The following is a 16,929-nucleotide window of genomic DNA, read 5'->3' on the forward strand; positions in this document are numbered from 1 at the left end:
CGGCCCGGGACCAGGGTTCGATTCCCGGCGCAGCAGGTTTCTGGACCAGGGTCAGCGGACTCGATAATTCTCTCGCCTCGGTGCCCACTCTGATCAGCGATCACACTCGGCAACTCTGGGCATTAGCTTGCCTCATCTTCCCTAACGGCCCCACCAGACCGCCGGGGATGCCTGATCTCACCCTGGAGATACCCATTAAGGGACCATCTCTCAGGGAAGCCAGGAAGGGTTTTGCAGCGGTCGAAGCGCCTTGGGACCCTCCGGGTAAGTAGTGCGCTATATAAATGCCTATACATTTACATACATACACATTTGTGATGTCAGGAATGGCATTTCACCTCTGCAGAGGCATCCATGATACTCCCATCCCGTCAACATATTCTGCGATGTTGTTGCATGCAGACACAGAGCGCTGGACTATGTAGAACGAGAAGGTTTTCAGAAATGTAGCCACTGCTGGGTTTTTTTCCGGCCTGACCTTTGGCTCAAGGCATAAAGTTGTGAGTGCCCCCACACTTGTCGTGGCGATTATGTCGGAAGTCATCACAAATTCACGGCTGGGAAATTGCAGCTGCAGAAGAAAAGGGAAAAAAAACGCCCTCAAGATCTTTGCTGGCTGTCTCCCCTTTAACTGCATCCGGTATGGTACAGTCCGTTGACAATAAAATCAGCTGTGTAACCTATAAGCGGTGACTCTTACTGGCAGGGCTACTCCTCAGAATGGAAAGACACGCGCATGCAGCACTGATGAGCGCGCCGGTGCCTACACGCGGCCAGGCTCTGGCAGAAAGTGGCCGCCTCAGCCCTGCCACGCACTCATATTCCAGTGCATGGGTTCTTCTGCATTTCCATAGGCGAAGAGGAGTTTCTAGAACTGTTCTGGTGCTGAGTCGTAAACCATTAACACGAGGAACTAAACGCAGAGCCTTCGGGAAGGTTAGCTGCTCTCCGGGCTTCTAAGCTACAGGTAGGGTGGGACGAGTGGTGAACACAGCGCATGTAGTTTTCATAAGGGTGAATGGATATTTCATTGCTGGCCATTGTGCGTTAGTACTGTAACGGGCTGCCACCGTCGACTTGCAGTTTAATTCAGATGTGAACTTATTTGCAAGTTGCTGAGTGTGAAAAGGGTGTGTCATTTCCATCTCGACAAGCTGTTGGGTGGGGCGTTGTGTTTATTATACCCAATGTATTTGGAACGGGGGCACTTACAAGTGCCTTCGTGTTTTGAAATATGACGTGATACGACCCTGAAAACTGTCTCGGTGCCGTTCACATGTTGGCAGAAATTGTTCATAGTAAAAACATGCAGATGGATGCCATAAGGCCTAACAAGTCGGTGTTTAATTTTGGGGGGAGGGGGAGGGGGGGGGGCGGGAGGTAGGGAGACGCGCCTCTCCTTAAGTGTGGTGCTCGCATCATGCGAAAGGAACGTAAAAAAACTGTTTCACCTTTTTAACACATTTCTTATTGCCGCCCTATTAATTCCATCGCATGTTTGTTTGAGGGAATTATTATAAAGTTGCTCAGAGAATGTCTCTTTGGTTGGAGAAGGGCGTAGCATGTGATTAGTGCACCAGCAATTTAAAATGTTATCAATCTAAACAGTTACAGCACTCGGATAAGCAATTATTCACTGCTAAGCAGGCGGATAGTGAGAAGAAACAAGTTAAATAAGGAGACACGGCCTGGCGGCCGTGAAACTGAAAGCACGGCCGGCCGGCCGTGAAAGGCTTTGATGCAGCAGGGGGTGAAGCGGGAACAGCTGCTGGCGGCACCAAGCTAGGCAACAGGTGGCTGGGGATTTGATGCGGTGCACGCGCATTTTAGCTCAATGCGCTTGCGCATTGAGCTAAAAGCGATCGGGCACAGCATCAAATCGCCAGTGTAGTTAAAGTCTACTTAAGCTCCTATAGTCTCGCTCCACTCAATGCGCATGCGCATTGACAGGCGAGACCTAAAAACTGCTTAATGATCAAAATGAGTGTTTATGCCCCTAAACGATGCACAACTCCCCATCACAGCCGTGCAGCACCATTCATAAGGAAGTTGTTCTATTCATGGCATGTGTGTCTGTGTGTGTCCCTGTCCGTTTGTTGTGTTTGTGTGTGTCTGTCAGTTTGTCCTTGATTTTATCTAGTAAGTGATACTGACTTGTGATGGTGGACCTGCTCTTAGGCTCAAGATTCTTCAACTTCACTGACAGCCATAGACTTAAATCCTCAGTTTCACTCAGAGAATTTGGACATGGTGCAAGCAGGACTCTTTCTGTGGCTTGTTACTATGGACTGTGTTCATCCTGGGTATGTCTCAGCCATACATTGTCAACAATCTTACTTTTACTAGTCTCTTTAGCTGGGATGATAAGATACTTTTAGTAAACGTAACTTCTTTTTTCCAGACTTCCAAAAAGCTATAGAAACTGTACCCCAGACTGATGTTACTCCTACATTGGCAGTAGGTCTTGGACTGCCAATTCCAAGAAGCAATTTGGGAAATGTATTACTTCCTGTTATAGAAGGCAGATCAATGAGAGAACAGCTGCATTTCCTACATCTAAATGGTTTCCAATTGAGCAGACTACTGCAAGAAAACATACCTACATATGAAAAAGGTGAGTCCATTTATACCTGCTGTTAAATTTCTTCAAGACTAGTATTTTGCGTTGGTCATAGATATTTATTTTGCAGCAGTAGGGTGTGTTAGCAATCTGACTGAGCCCTCTTCCAACACTCCCACTCAACTTAAGAACATTTTAAGAATGTTGGTCTTAGCATCTATCTAGAGATTTGGAATTCACTGGGCCACCAGGCGGGGCACCCTTTCTCATCTTTACTGTTTGCTGCTTCAGTGGAGCTGTTGGCTTGGTGGCTACAAGAGCAGGTGGATCTCTTTCTGATGGATACATCTGCTTGTGGATTCCTCACCTTATGAATCTTCCCCAACTAGGGGGTATTGGTATCATGTATGCAGACATGCAGACAACATTCTCTAATTTATGAAACTCTTTGGGCTCTAATGCGTGTCTGGTGGTCCAGAGACCATCAATCTCATGGGGGTGCGGTGGTGGTGGTTTTCCGACCTCCCTATTACTATTAAGGCGGTCAGACTGCCATTGCCCCACCGTAGCGCCAGGAACCGCCGTTACCTGGTGGTGTTGTGGAGTTTCCTCTCCGCCACGGTGTTGCAGAGTTTGATCTCCTCCACAGTTATTATGGCGATTCCTCCTCCATGAAAACCGTGGTGGAAAGGAAACGGCCCCCTTGTGCTTCTGAACCATGGGGTGCATGCAGTGGGGCACATGTGCCTCCCTGTGTGCATGCGCCCCATTCCACTTTACTGTCCATGCCATGCAGGAATTTGTTTTGGGCGTTCCTATTTTCAGGGCACCGCTGTGGGAGCATAAAAAAAAGCCCGCGAGTCATGAGAAATACTTGTAATCAAGCAGGTGGTCCGACCACAGGTTTGGTGGTGCGACGGTGGGACGGACCCAGCGCCTCTATGCCAAACTCGTAATCGGGTCCTTTGAAACAACCCTTCCTCCCATAATACGAGAAATAGATGTTTATAGTTATCTGGAAGGAAGATGAATTGAAAAAAATATCAGATGGTTTCACACATCTCGGCCTCACTAGGTAAAGCGAGAGTATCCTGTTTGCTGTTTCACCAAGTTTGCTAAATACTTAAGGATTAAGATTTATAGGAAGAAAACAGAGGTGATTTCTGATTACTGGTGCCCAGTGATGGAGAATCTGGTCACTCAAGTAGACGGATTGACATGGTCTCCTACAACAGGGAGAATTCACCTAATATAATGGTGGTATTGCTGAAATTTCTGTTCTTGTTTGTTAATGTACTGATCCCATTAACCAGGGCTTTGTTTGCACACTTATAATCTGACTTTACTGATACCGGCTGATAAGTGTAGTAATCTCGTCCTCGCTGGTAGTAGTATTTCATGAAGATTTATTCAGGTTGGTTACAGCATAATACTACAGTAGATATTAACCCCACCAGGAGCACCCATCTAGGCGCCCAGCCCTTCTCCAACTGTGAGTTCCCACTCCCAACATTCCATTTTGCATCACTCAAGCAGGGTTCCACTGGTAAAGCATAAATAATAGCAACCCAGGATACAACATATCCTCTTTTGTTCCAAATGAAATCAAAAAGGAGCGCCCATATTAGGAACAACACAATGTTCAAAAGAGAAGAAATGGACGTAGACTAGAGGAACAAGGAAAAATGAAAAACCAGAGAAAAAGTAGAACACAAGTGAAAATGTGACTAAAACAAGAACGCAAGAGGAGAGGAAAGTAGAACACCAGTGAAGGTGTGATCAGGACAAGGACGCAATAGAAGCGGAAAGAAACATACAACATATCCTCCTTTGTTAAATGTTAAAAGAAGAAAAAGTGAAATAATAGAACAACAAAGAGAAGAATTAAATAGTAGAACAACACACATCATCCTTTCCCAAGAAGAAAACCCCCCCAAAAGGACAAAGAATAGAAAGAGAAACCATCAATGGCAGCGCTCTGCAAACCCACTGGCCAGGTAAGTAAGCAAAGAGACAACTCACATCAGGAGAAATCAAAACGACAGAGAAGAATAGGAGTGAATATACTCAAACTTCCCCATCTGAATTTAAGAATACATAACAAATTGAAAAAACAACTGGGCTACAGTGTAAGAAAACAGAACTAAAATCATAAATAAGAACGCCCAGAGTAAAACAGCCCATGTACTATGGTATATGGTAATTAATACCATACACCCTTTAGGGTAAATAATGTATACATGGATAAATGTTGTGCACAGTACAGAAGGGACGACACCCAGGAGACAGACCCCATGTGGACATGAGAAACTAGTGCACTGCATAAGAATTTAAGTACCTTGAACAAAACCAAATTAGCTAACAAAAATCTATCACTCCGGAGAGATCAAGATGGGGTACTTAAAAGATGCGGGACACACGTTCATGCAACACACCGCTAGTGGAGGTCACTTGAAATGCTCATGACATTGGGGAAAACCTCAAATACACCTCACAGAGAGGGAAAAACACACCTCACAGAGAGGACAAGATACAAATAAATGATGTGCATAAATAGATGTGTGCTCATAACATATTCCAAACTAAGAATGGAATATAGGGGTATAAACCCTTGTTAATACTAAAGAACTATAACCTTAGCATAGTTTGACGGCATTTGGGTAGGAACCCATAAACGCTATGCACAGGGACTAACACCCTTGCATAGCTCCAAGGAGGAAGCGGAAATGCGCACACCCTACATAGGGTAAAAACAAAAATAGAGAGGTCCGTGTGTGGACAACTGACGTGGGGCTACCACATAGTGCGCTATTGAAAGCAAATGGGACTGGGAACCCATCGCAAAACACAGAAATGGAGCAGGTGGGAACTAAAACCCACTGCAACCAAATGGGTTAGGGGACCCATTGCAAAAACATTGAAGTAAAGCAGGTGGGACTAAAACCCACTGCAGATGCATGGGACTGGGGACCCATAGCAACAGGAAATTCGCTACATGAACAAAATATTGGAGTAAAAAAGTGGTAAACATAGTTACAACACATCAGAAAGCAGTACATCCAATAATGATAATCAGAGTAAAAGATTATACAGATTTCCCCATATTGAAACGCATGTAAGTGAGCAAGAAACTACACACTGAAGGATTATAACTAAAATGGAGAAAATACCAAATTCCAACTTGGCCCAGAAGATGGCAGCATAACTCCAATAATGATGAAATGTCACGCTCAATTTGAAAATCAATAAATAACTTCACTCGTGTACAATACCATGCTTCATTAGAGGAAACACTGAGTCACTAGATAAACTAGTGAAATCTTTGCCACAAGCGTCTCCATCGAAATTTGACTATTTGATACAAACGTGCTTGGCAGAGATGAGAGAGAACATGCAGCCAGCGATAAAATTCCACATGCCACCGGAAAATAGTCAAATTAATAAAAGGGAACTTCCTCTCTCCTCCGGTGTTTAAACAACTGTAAAAAGTAAGAAGCTTCTTTGTATAAAAATGGTAATTTATTCCAAGTTAAGTAGAGGGAAGCACAGCACATCCGTTAGGTAACAGGTACAAGGTAATATCACAGTTGGGACAGAATCTGGAACCAAGGATGTAAGATGCAGGCACGCATCACACATTCCAGGCTCCAGCACAATGAGGTAATCACAGTAAAATAAACAAGCAGTGGAAAAGCAAGAATGCAACACATCTTACCCCAATAAAGAAAAAATCAACACAGATACCTGCTAGGAGTTTTCTTGGGTCTAATATCAGATTTAACCCTAGAAGCAACAGACAAATCATTACGAGTAAAACTCTGGAGTGGTACATTAACTTGCACATGAGGAGAAACATTGACATGTGCAGGAGGAGGCATATTGATCTGCGCTCGTGATGGTGATGGAAAAGAGTTAGAAGAAACAGGACATCTAGCAACCCTACGAACATTCCAAACCCTCCCATCTTGTGTGGCAACACAGTTTTTAAATACCTTGACCACTTTAATAGGAGGAAAGAACTTGGAGAAGCCTTTAACCAAAAAACCAGGTTTCTTTACTCTCACCCACTCACCAACAACAAAATCATGAAGTTTAACATTCATTTTAGAATCAAATGCCACTTTCATACACTGTTGTTTACCTTCAACACGTTTGGCAACACTTTCAATATCAACCTTAGGGTCATTCCTGTTAAGCTTTTTGACCCACCAAGGGCAAATGACAGACGATGGTTCCCTACCCTTCAAGAGTTTGAAAGGGCTCACACCGGTGACAGAATGAGGCGTGATACGGTAGACCCAAAGTCTTTTCCTGACAACATCCAACCAAGAATCGTCAGAAGAACCAATCCCAGAAATACAATCCTTGAGGACACGATTAAAACGTTCCACCTGACCATTCTCCCTAGGCTCGTACAAAGAGACAGTATGATGTTTAATTCCACAGCAGTCAAGAAACTGTTTAACCTCAGAGGAGATTAGTTGTGTACCGTTATCAGTGACAAAGGTCTCTGGAAAACCTTCCCTGGCAAAGGTCTCTTTCAAAAAAAAAAAAAACAACCTGAGAAGAAACACTATTTACAAACTTAACTTCAGGCCATTTCGAATGGTAATCAACCAAAACGAGGGCAAAGCGGGCATTGGAAGGCAACTGTTTGAAAGGGCCTGAGATGTCAAAAGCCACCTTTTGCCAAGGAAATTTGGGCCAAGCCACAGGTTTAAGAGGAGCCGAAGACAAATGAAGCATTTTGTCGCTGCTAATACACTGAGAACATTCCCTAACCATCCTATCAACCATTTTGTCAATGCCAGGCCACCAAAAGTTTTCTCTAACCAGGCGTTTCATGGATGACATACGAATGTGGCCTTGGTGAGCCAACAACAAAATCTTCTCTTGTAAAGAAGCAGGGGGAATTAACTTGCCAGTCTTGAACAGAAAGCCACCAAATTCTTCAATTTCTGAAGCAACTTGGGAAAAGGAAGCCAAGTCAGAAGGAATGGATTTATTATTAGGCCATCCACCTTTCACAAAGTCTAAGATTTGTTGACAAACAGAATCCTTTGCCATTTCTTTAAACCATTCCTCCTCGGATAAAGTAGAGAACTCCTGAGATATACAATCATCAATGGAAGCAACTACATCAACATCCTGGTCAATGGTAGAAACCTTATCAACACTGCATGGTAACCTGGACAAAAAATCTGCAGTCACATTGCTTTTCCCAGGAACATACATGATCTCGAAGTCATATTCCTGAAGACGTGAAGACAAACGAGCAATCCTTGCTGTCGAGTTCCAACCACCACCAGGGGATAGGATTCCTACTAACGGTTTGTGGTCCGTTCTCAAAACAAACCTGTTTCCCCAGAGATAGTTTCTAAAATGTTCTACAGCCCAAATACATGCTAGTAGCTCCTTTTCAATAACAGAGTATCTCCTTTCAGTGGAGGACAGGGTTCTGGAAGCAAAGGCTACACACCATTCATCCTTACCCGCAGTTTGACTCAACACAGCACCAATGCCGTACAAACTAGCATCAACAGTGATAACACATTTCTTACTAATACAGAAAGATTTAAGAGTAGGGGCATTAACAATCTCACTCTTAATCTGTTCGAAAGCAATATCTTGCTTGTCAGTCCAGACAAACTTGGCAGAACTTCTGGTCAACTCTCTTAAAGGTTCCATCTTGTTGGCGAAATTTTGAATGAATTTACTGTAATATTCGCACAACCCCGCGAAGGAAAGTAACTTCTCTTTACTATCCGGGGCTGGTGCCTTTATAATGGCGTCAACAAGATTCTTCTTCGGTACCACCCCCTCCCCAGAGAGAGTATGTCCCAAATACTCAACAGATTTGCAGAAAAACTTACACTTACTGGCTTTAATGGTCAAGCCAAATTGTTCTAACTTGGAACAGACCTCTTTAAGATGAATATGATGTTCATTGTTATTCTTTGAAAACACAAGGATATCATCCTGAAAACATTTAACGAATGACAGGTCTTTAAAAATATGATACATGGCTCTCTGAAACACTGAAGCCGCTGAAGCTAGACCGAATGGCATTCTTTTGAATTGAAATAACCCATGAGGGGTAATGAATGCAGTAAACTGTTTGGAGTCCTCAGTGAGCTCGATCTGGTGATACGCAGATCTCAGGTCTAATGTTGAAAACACGCTAGCACCATCCAACATGCAAAGCATTTCGTTGATATTAGGAAGTGGATGGCAGTCTGTAACTAAGCTCTTGTTGAGTGCCCTTAAATCTACACATAGCCTAATACTTTTATCAGGTTTAATGGCTAAAACAATGGGGGAAACCCATTCGGACGATTCCACTTCCTCAATTATACCATCTTTCACCATGGTGTCCAGCATATCTCTAAGTTCGTCCCTAATACTAATAGGCACTCCTCTTAACTTCTGTTTCACAGGGACAGAGTTAGGTTTAACTTTAATCTTATGGCTAAATCCATTCAATTTGCCTAACTTGTCAGAAAACACTTTGGGAAAGGCGCGAGAAATTTCAGTGAATTCAGATGATTCTGTGGAGTCACGAGAAATTTCAGTGAACTCAGATGATTCAGTGGAATCACCATCAGATATAGCTAAAACTAACACAGGATCTTTAAGTCTAGGATTTAGAGAGACACCAAGTCTCGCTTGGTCCCTCCACCCCAAAACATTCACACCTTTCCATGCAATATAAAGCTTCACATTAGCAGAACTATTTTTGATAGTAAGCATAACTTCCTTAAAGCCAATGATGTTGATCTTGGACCCATCAAAATTGTAACCACGTATATCAGGCTTCGATAAAGAATTAACATCCATTAGATCTCCAAAGGACTTAATACAATACTCGTGTGTGATAATGGTCCAAGGGGAACAGGAGTCCACCATTAGTTCTAACACTTTACCCAAAATGGTTACAGGACTTTTAGGGGAGGAAAGAGTATCTGCTTGGGATAAGTCAAATGACTCCTGTATAGCAATGACAATACCAAACTCCTTAATATCAGGATCATTGCATGCATCATCATTGATATATGACACATTACCAGAAGGACGTTTAGATGAAGAAAAGGAAGACTTCTTTGTGTCTTGGAAAGGTCTTGCGGGAGTTTTACACATTTTGGAAAAATGACCAGAGCGTCCACACTTATTGCATTGTCTAGAAATAGCAGGACATTGTGGAAAGGAAGCAATGTGGTCAGGATTTCCACATCTAAAACAAAAGAATTGTCTAGTCTTCCCATCATTTTTGTTGGAAGGTGCAACATTTCTTTGTTCCTGGGGTTTGACAACACTGACTTCGCTAGCAGAAGTAGAACTACTTGAAGAGGTGGAAGCAGTAGATGCTTTATCTAATGTTTTTATCCACTTATCGGACTGATCAAGAGCCTTAGCAGTACTAATCGCTATTTCCAAACTAGGATCACCTAAGATCCATAATTGCTCTTGAACTTTCTTATTCTTTACATGCACAATGATCTGATCTCTGATCATTTCGTCTGTCATAAGGCCAAAATTACAATGTAATGACAATGCACGTAGAGCTGTAAGGAAATCATCAAAACATTCTTTTTCGTCTTGAACCCTGGCATAAAACTTAAATCTATTCAAAGCGACACTAGTAACAGGCTTGAACCTCCCTTCAATTCTAGCCACAGCTTCATCATAAACACTAGTGTCACCCCCAGATCTTACAGGTGGTAATGTTCTGAAGACTAATTGCCCTTCTGAGCCAAGACAGTGTAAAAATATGTTCTTTTTTCTCTCTGCAGACATGCGTTCTCCATCCATGGCTTTGAGATATGTAAAAAATTCCTCCTTCCATCTTGCCCATGGAATAGGTGGATCACCCTTAGACTGTAAAAACTTAGATGGCGGATCAAATTGCATGTTAAAATAATAGTCAAATAATTGCCAGAGAATAATACAAGAAGCAAAAGTAATAAAAAAATACCAAAAATATCCAGTAGATGGCAGTCTAATAAAGGAGCATAAACATCCACTGAAGATTTCCACAAAGAGTAAGAACGTGAAAACAGTCTTTTTGATCAAATATATAAATATTAGAACGTGAAAACAGTCTTGAGTCAAATAATGTAAGTCACTGAGAGTGTAAAACAGTGCCTTAATGTTTTCAAACAGTACCTTAATGTCCTTAATGTTTTCAAACAGTACCTTAATGTTTCCAGTTGAAAGGAAATGATAGACAAGCGTTTTCTCACTGAAAACGAAGAAATCCTTCGTGTAATACAAACACGGTGACTCTGCCGCTAAGGAAACCAATGCGGAAAGCCTTCGCACTCGGGAATTACGTTGTCAAGGAAACACAGTAAGCCTGCGTGAAGCAATGCGCGATCATATGCGATGACGCGCGATGACACACAAAGGCCGGTTGTCAGCAGCCAATGAGAGATGGCGAAGGCTGGCCAAAGCCGATTGGTTAAGCGCATAAAGGCAGGTTACCAGTAGCCAATAGGAGACGGCAGGCATTAAATGAAGCTGATAGGATTAAGCTTCGGTGTTTGCTGACGTAGGGCAGATGCCGTTTTTGACGAAGGAAACAAGAAAACACGAAGAAATCTTTAAAAAGCAAAATACTTAGCGTAGCTTGACCGGATTTGAAGGAAAATCCGTGTAGAGAGTTCCGCTTCACTTCTGAAGTAGGTCAAGAGCTTTACGAGGTTGATAACGTGGATTCTTTGAATTTCTGCTCCTGTGCTTCGAAGAGATGTGGCAGAAAATAGATGAAGGTCCGTCGTCGCCAGTGTAAAAAAGTAAGAAGCTTCTTTGTATAAAAATGGTAATTTATTCCAAGTTAAGTAGAGGGAAGCACAGCACATCCGTTAGGTAACAGGTACAAGGTAATATCACAGTTGGGACAGAATCTGGAACCAAGGATGTAAGATGCAGGCACGCATCACACATTCCAGGCTCCAGCACAATGAGGTAATCACAGTAAAATAAACAAGCAGTGGAAAAGCAAGAATGCAACAACAACATCCTCTGTGCTTTTCGGGCGGAAATGTGAAGTGGAACCATGTTCTTTTGACGTGGAAGTCAAATCAGGAAAACAAACTCCGGTGGTGCCAGGACGCACTAGCTGCGAATACACAGAACATTGTAATGCTTCGGTCACAGCACAACCAAAGATGGAGGCACGTGCAATGGCGCCAAGCTGGGTGGTTCACATCGCTTCCCCACACCTACAGCATCGGAGGATCCGGCAGGGAAGGCAGCATGTCACAGGAGCTCCGAGAAAGACAGCAGGTGAGTGCGCGCACAGCGAAAGACACGCGCTACATTTTTGAATGTGGAGAGGCAGTTGAACTGGCGCTGGCTTTAGTGGCTCGATTTTCCCTCAAATACAATTAAAATATTGTACATAAACGAGAATCCCCACAACTGTAATTAAGCTTTGGCATGCCAAGGTGGTTAAACGGTAAAACAGAGAGTACCACACCAAACCACCTCCTTTTTTCATTTACCGTCCATGGGGCTAAACAGGCAAACACCAACAAATAAGTGAATGTACCTCAGAAAATTATGTGGTGCTGTCAAACAAGATGTTGAAGTCAGAGTTCAGCGTCCAAAGCTCAGCAGCCAAGTGTCTCGCCCATGGAAAAACCTCACAAACATGATGAACCCAGAGTGAGGAGCTTGAAAGCAAGAGAAAATACATTTGGTGGCAGAACTCTTTTTGCGACGTTTGGCAGAAACATAGAGTGTGCAGACATCCGAAATGAGTGACAGTCAAACAGAAATGAAGATAAGACTCTGCAGCATAGGGACACGTCTTCTTCAACTGTATCATACTTGATCAGTCACACTTCTTCCCCAGACAGTGTGTGGAGGCTTGATGAGACAAAATGCTTACCCTCATGTACAGCAAGATGAGCCAGGAACTGAAAAGATTTGGGTTTAGCCCCCCTGAGAGCACAGCTCCAGTACAGAGGTTAACAGGGCGCAGATACTTGCAGTCCTAGCCAAACGTAGGAAGGCTCACCCTGTTTTGTAGATTCAGCACGTTGTTGAGGAGTGGCTTCTTACCCTCATAAAAACCATCGCTGAAGACAGAAAAGTGTTGTGGACTATCTTGCTTACGCTCAATTTGAGCACAGAACGGGAACCAACCTGAAGGCTGATGAGGGCGACCGGTGCAGAGGTCACTGGTGGGGCTAACTTGACAGTTGGTAGACAACAGTGAAGATAGCTTGAGGTTCCCAGACACATCTACTTGAACTTGAGAGGTAGAAATCGCAGGTTATTTTTTAAAATTGTCGCCATAAATAATGTAGTAATCTCGTCCACGCTGGTAGTAGTATTTCATGAAGATTTATTGAGGTTGGTTACAGCATAATACTACAGTAGATATTAACCCCACCAGGAGCACCCAGCTAGGCGCTCAGCCCTTCTCCAACTGTGAGTTCCCACTCCCAACATTCCATCTTACATCACTCAAGCAGGGTTCCACTGGTAAAGCATAAATAATAGCAACCCAGAATACAACAATAAGCAAACCCTGTGTATGTTGGGAGGTTTACCTTGCAATAGAATTTGATTCATGATCTCAAATTTTGAGCTGTACTTCTTTGATGCACACACTAATTTCAGGCTATATTGGTTCCATCCTCCACCACATATTCCACATCTAGTTACAGAGAGAGATATTACGACCCACTTCAAACAGTAAGAACTATCTGAAAGTGTTCACCTCACTTGCTGGTTCACGTGGTATCATCCACTAATGCGGCTTGATAAGAAATGGAGCATTTAGTTGGCCAAAAATGAAAACTGTCACCTGTATTGCCACTATTCAATAATCTTTTGCTATCTCTTACATTTGAGAGGTCTATTTAAGCCTTGGGTAGATCTGGGGTGTCAACCTTAAGACATTTAGACATGGATTTAAAAAAAAAATCTTAACTTTAGAATAATATCTGAAGGAAGGTGCTGACCTTTTTGTATAGTTCAGTCTATGATGTACCATGGAATCGAAATACTCCTACTCCCCTACTTTGCCTCCAGATTTGTCTGTCTGAAGCAACTAATAACCACTGGTGAAAACTGAGTAGGAATCTCAATACTGTACATTCTAAAACCAATTTTGAGATTTGATGTTTGGTCCTGGTCAAAGTTCAAGCCCTGCTCCTTGCACTCTGCGGTACACAGCTGAAGGCCATACACAGTGGGGGTCTGGAAACAGGTAGAGGGTCAAGGAACTGGGCCAGGCTGGAACCACGGCCCACTGGACTACCCCAGATGTTCATTGCTAAATGTCATTTACATTAGGAGTCTGAAACCCATGTGAGAGGGTTGTGCAGGTAAAGCTTGGGCACAGTAAACGTAAAATGTAAATGTGTGTGTCTTGTAAAGCGCACTGCTACCCGGAGGCGTCCTGGCGCTATAGACTGCTGGGGAACCCGTCCTGGCTTTCCCTGTGGGATGTTCCCTCCTGGGTATCTCCAAGGTAAAACCAGGCATCCCCGGCGTTTGTGGGGGGCCGTTGTGGAGATGAGGCAAGCTAATGCCCAGAGTTGCCGAGTGTGATCCCCGGTTAGAGTAGGCACTGAGACGAGAATTATCGAGTCCGCTGACCCTGGTTCACCACCCTGCCGCGTCGGGGATTGAACCCTGGTCCCGGGCCGTCTTTTGCTTCCGGGTCTGCAGCCTCTAACCAGTGATCGGGTATTGCTCTCCGCTGGTCTGCGGCTCCGGGACGTCGCAGCCGACTCAGCGGTGTGGGATTACAGCCGCCGCCGGATCAAAGTCGATTCCGGTCTAGATCGCAGCCCTCTCAGCTATAGGCCGTATCCTCTCCGGGCTCGATTTTAAGGCACGCCCGCGTCCGGGCTCGCAGTATATGGACCGCGTTGCCCTGCGCGTCCGGTCCTTCTCGGCAACAGGGCCAGCTCTTTCACTTCGGTACTCTCACAGGACAGTAGCAGACCGTTGTGTGCCCATTTTCTTAGTTATGTCGGGCAGTGCAGTTGGACCTCTGCATCTGCGCTTTTTGAAGGATAAATTTCAGGATTTTGTTTCCCAGCCGGCGGAGCTCGCTAAGCAGCGGCCATTTCACAGCTCGGTTGGCCACGCCCCCAGGCCTCTAGTCTGAGTTGATGTATTTCATCATACTGGTTCATACTGATTATGTCCCAAATTAATGAAAAGTCCCCCAAAGTAGTCTAAAACACAGTGATCAACTGTATATAAACCTCATGAATTGACCACTGAATTAGATTGGGCTTCGCACAAGATTAGACTGCCTCCGCATCCACATTTATGCTCAGAATCTATACTGAGACAAGAGAAGATCAGCCCAGCTGATCATGTATTTCCCTTTCAAGGGAAAACTCTTCCCCTGCTGAAGTCTGATAACCACAGCTGATCTGCTGTTGACAAGTATGCAGTGCACTGATTCCCAAGAAACTCTAGAGGCAAGTTCGCTTCTACAAGCTGCCGTAGTGCAGCGCCTAGAAGTAGTCTTTAGGGTGCTAGGCTACTAGGAACAATCTAATTATGTTAGAACTGTTTATAATATTCTTGCTGCTAGCAACATGCATTAGTGCTGTTTTAATTATATTCTGTATGGTTATTACTCATGTACTAAGTAATAGGATGCAGCTGTTGAAATAAAACAATTTTTCAAATGTATTTAGTGTCTTATATTAGTGCAGTGCTTGAGTGTGTTCTTCTAAACAACAAAATTGGGTTTGAATTATCACTGGGTCCTTGACCCCTTTACGAGACTGTTAGTAGCACAAAAAGCACGAACATCACATCAACAGGTAATCTCAGTGGGGTTGTGTAAGACTACAATTACCTGAAATCGCCTGCGGAAGCAATAGTGCACTGAACTCAGTCCAGGCACCTGTGGCTGGGGAAGCCAAACCTTGTATACCTGGGCCAGAGTCCCAGAATAAGCAGCGGCCTGACTTTTGAAAAGTATCAGGCATACTCCTCAACCTTTCCCTGGATAGTCCATCATTTTTCATATAATTTATAAAAGGTGACCATACTTTATCAGATTATTATGTTATTATAGGTGAGAGCTGTCAACTTTCATTTGCATAAGTATTCCATATTTTCAACTACCATATATGAAGGGGTGAGGGGAGTCTTAGTTTTCAGAATTGTGCCAGTGACAATCTAGCTCCTAGGAGTAGGTGGGAGAGAAATTTGCCCAGGGGTGTGGTCAGAGGATACATGGAATAGGTTCCAGGGACTCCAAACACCAATATCCCTGGTTCTAATAAGAGCAAAACTCCTGTAATTTCATATTATATTAGTCACCATTTCTTGCCAGTAATCTTTTACAACAAGACCACCACATGTAGATCATGTCGCCTCGTCCCCTAGCAGTCTATCCAGCAGCCATCCGAGTTTCTTTAAATTGCATTACCTCCAATACCATTGTGTTAAGATTTTGTATCTGTTTTCTCTATGCTGGGCACACAGGGAGGACTTAGCTGCTTTTACCAATATTTTACCCAAACCTCCTCCTGATCTCAATTCCTATTAGATATGTATGTTGATGTTTTCTAGTTTTGAGTTGGATGGACAATGTTGGTATATTATACAAACGTCCCCTTTTTATGTATATTATTATACAAAGGATTCAAGGGGATTTCGTTCTGTGTTCTCTTTAGCCTGGACTCGCCTATCCCTACCGCAATGTGATAGCTGCGTTGATGTAAAGTAGTTAGTGGGTAGGAATCTGAATTGTTCCACTAGCAACTCTCTATCTAGGAGAATTCTTTCTGCATAGAAATCATCTAACCTCACTGGGTTCCCATCATTGAAATACAGTTTGGGTTAATTTTAATCGGGTCATTGGGGTAGGAAAGGCGAGAGCATTCTTTTGCCTTGTAATCTATCCCAGTAATCCAATAGGTGGTGATAGAAGCTAACAATTTCAGATACAAGAGGCCTATACTTATGGGGTAACTACAACAGATGAGATAAGAGAAAAAGGTAGCTCAATTACCACCCATGGAGTCATAAGCGGAATTCCATGGTAGTCTAGCTCCGGCTGTATTTCAGATGCATATATGTAGCTTTCAACATTTGATAGTCTCAAGCCTCCAGCCACTGGTTTCCTATAAAACGTCGATCTAGGTACTCTAGGGGCCTTGTATACATACATTGCCTTTATTAAAGCCTTATGTGTTTATTCCAACTTGGAGGACTTTGAATGCTTGCATATATTGGCCCAACTTTATATTAAAATATAAGCTACAAGTACCATATTATAGCAGGTTCTCAACAACAACAAAAACAGGATTGCTGAAAGGTGTTGCACTTCATATGTGGCTGTCTGGCGGCTACACAGAGGAGCAGTGTCCAGTCAAAAA

The 16,929-nt window shown here is 43.4% G+C and overlaps 1 protein-coding gene across 1 annotated transcript in view; it reads left to right on the forward strand.

Moving 5' to 3' along the window:
• The window catches only part of PIGG (phosphatidylinositol glycan anchor biosynthesis class G (EMM blood group)), an 867,273-nt gene that overhangs the window by 270,000 nt on the left and 580,344 nt on the right, over nt 1-16,929 (forward strand). The window contains exon 6 of the mRNA XM_086961823.1: nt 2,402-2,614. Coding sequence (XP_086817949.1) covers nt 2,402-2,614 — 213 coding nt within the window. The remainder of the gene's footprint in view (nt 1-2,401; nt 2,615-16,929) is intronic.

The sequence above is a fragment of the Lissotriton vulgaris genome, chromosome 3_1 (assembly GCF_964263255.1).
Source record: "Lissotriton vulgaris chromosome 3_1, aLisVul1.2, whole genome shotgun sequence".
In the NCBI taxonomy this organism is placed as follows: Eukaryota; Metazoa; Chordata; class Amphibia; order Caudata; family Salamandridae; genus Lissotriton; species Lissotriton vulgaris.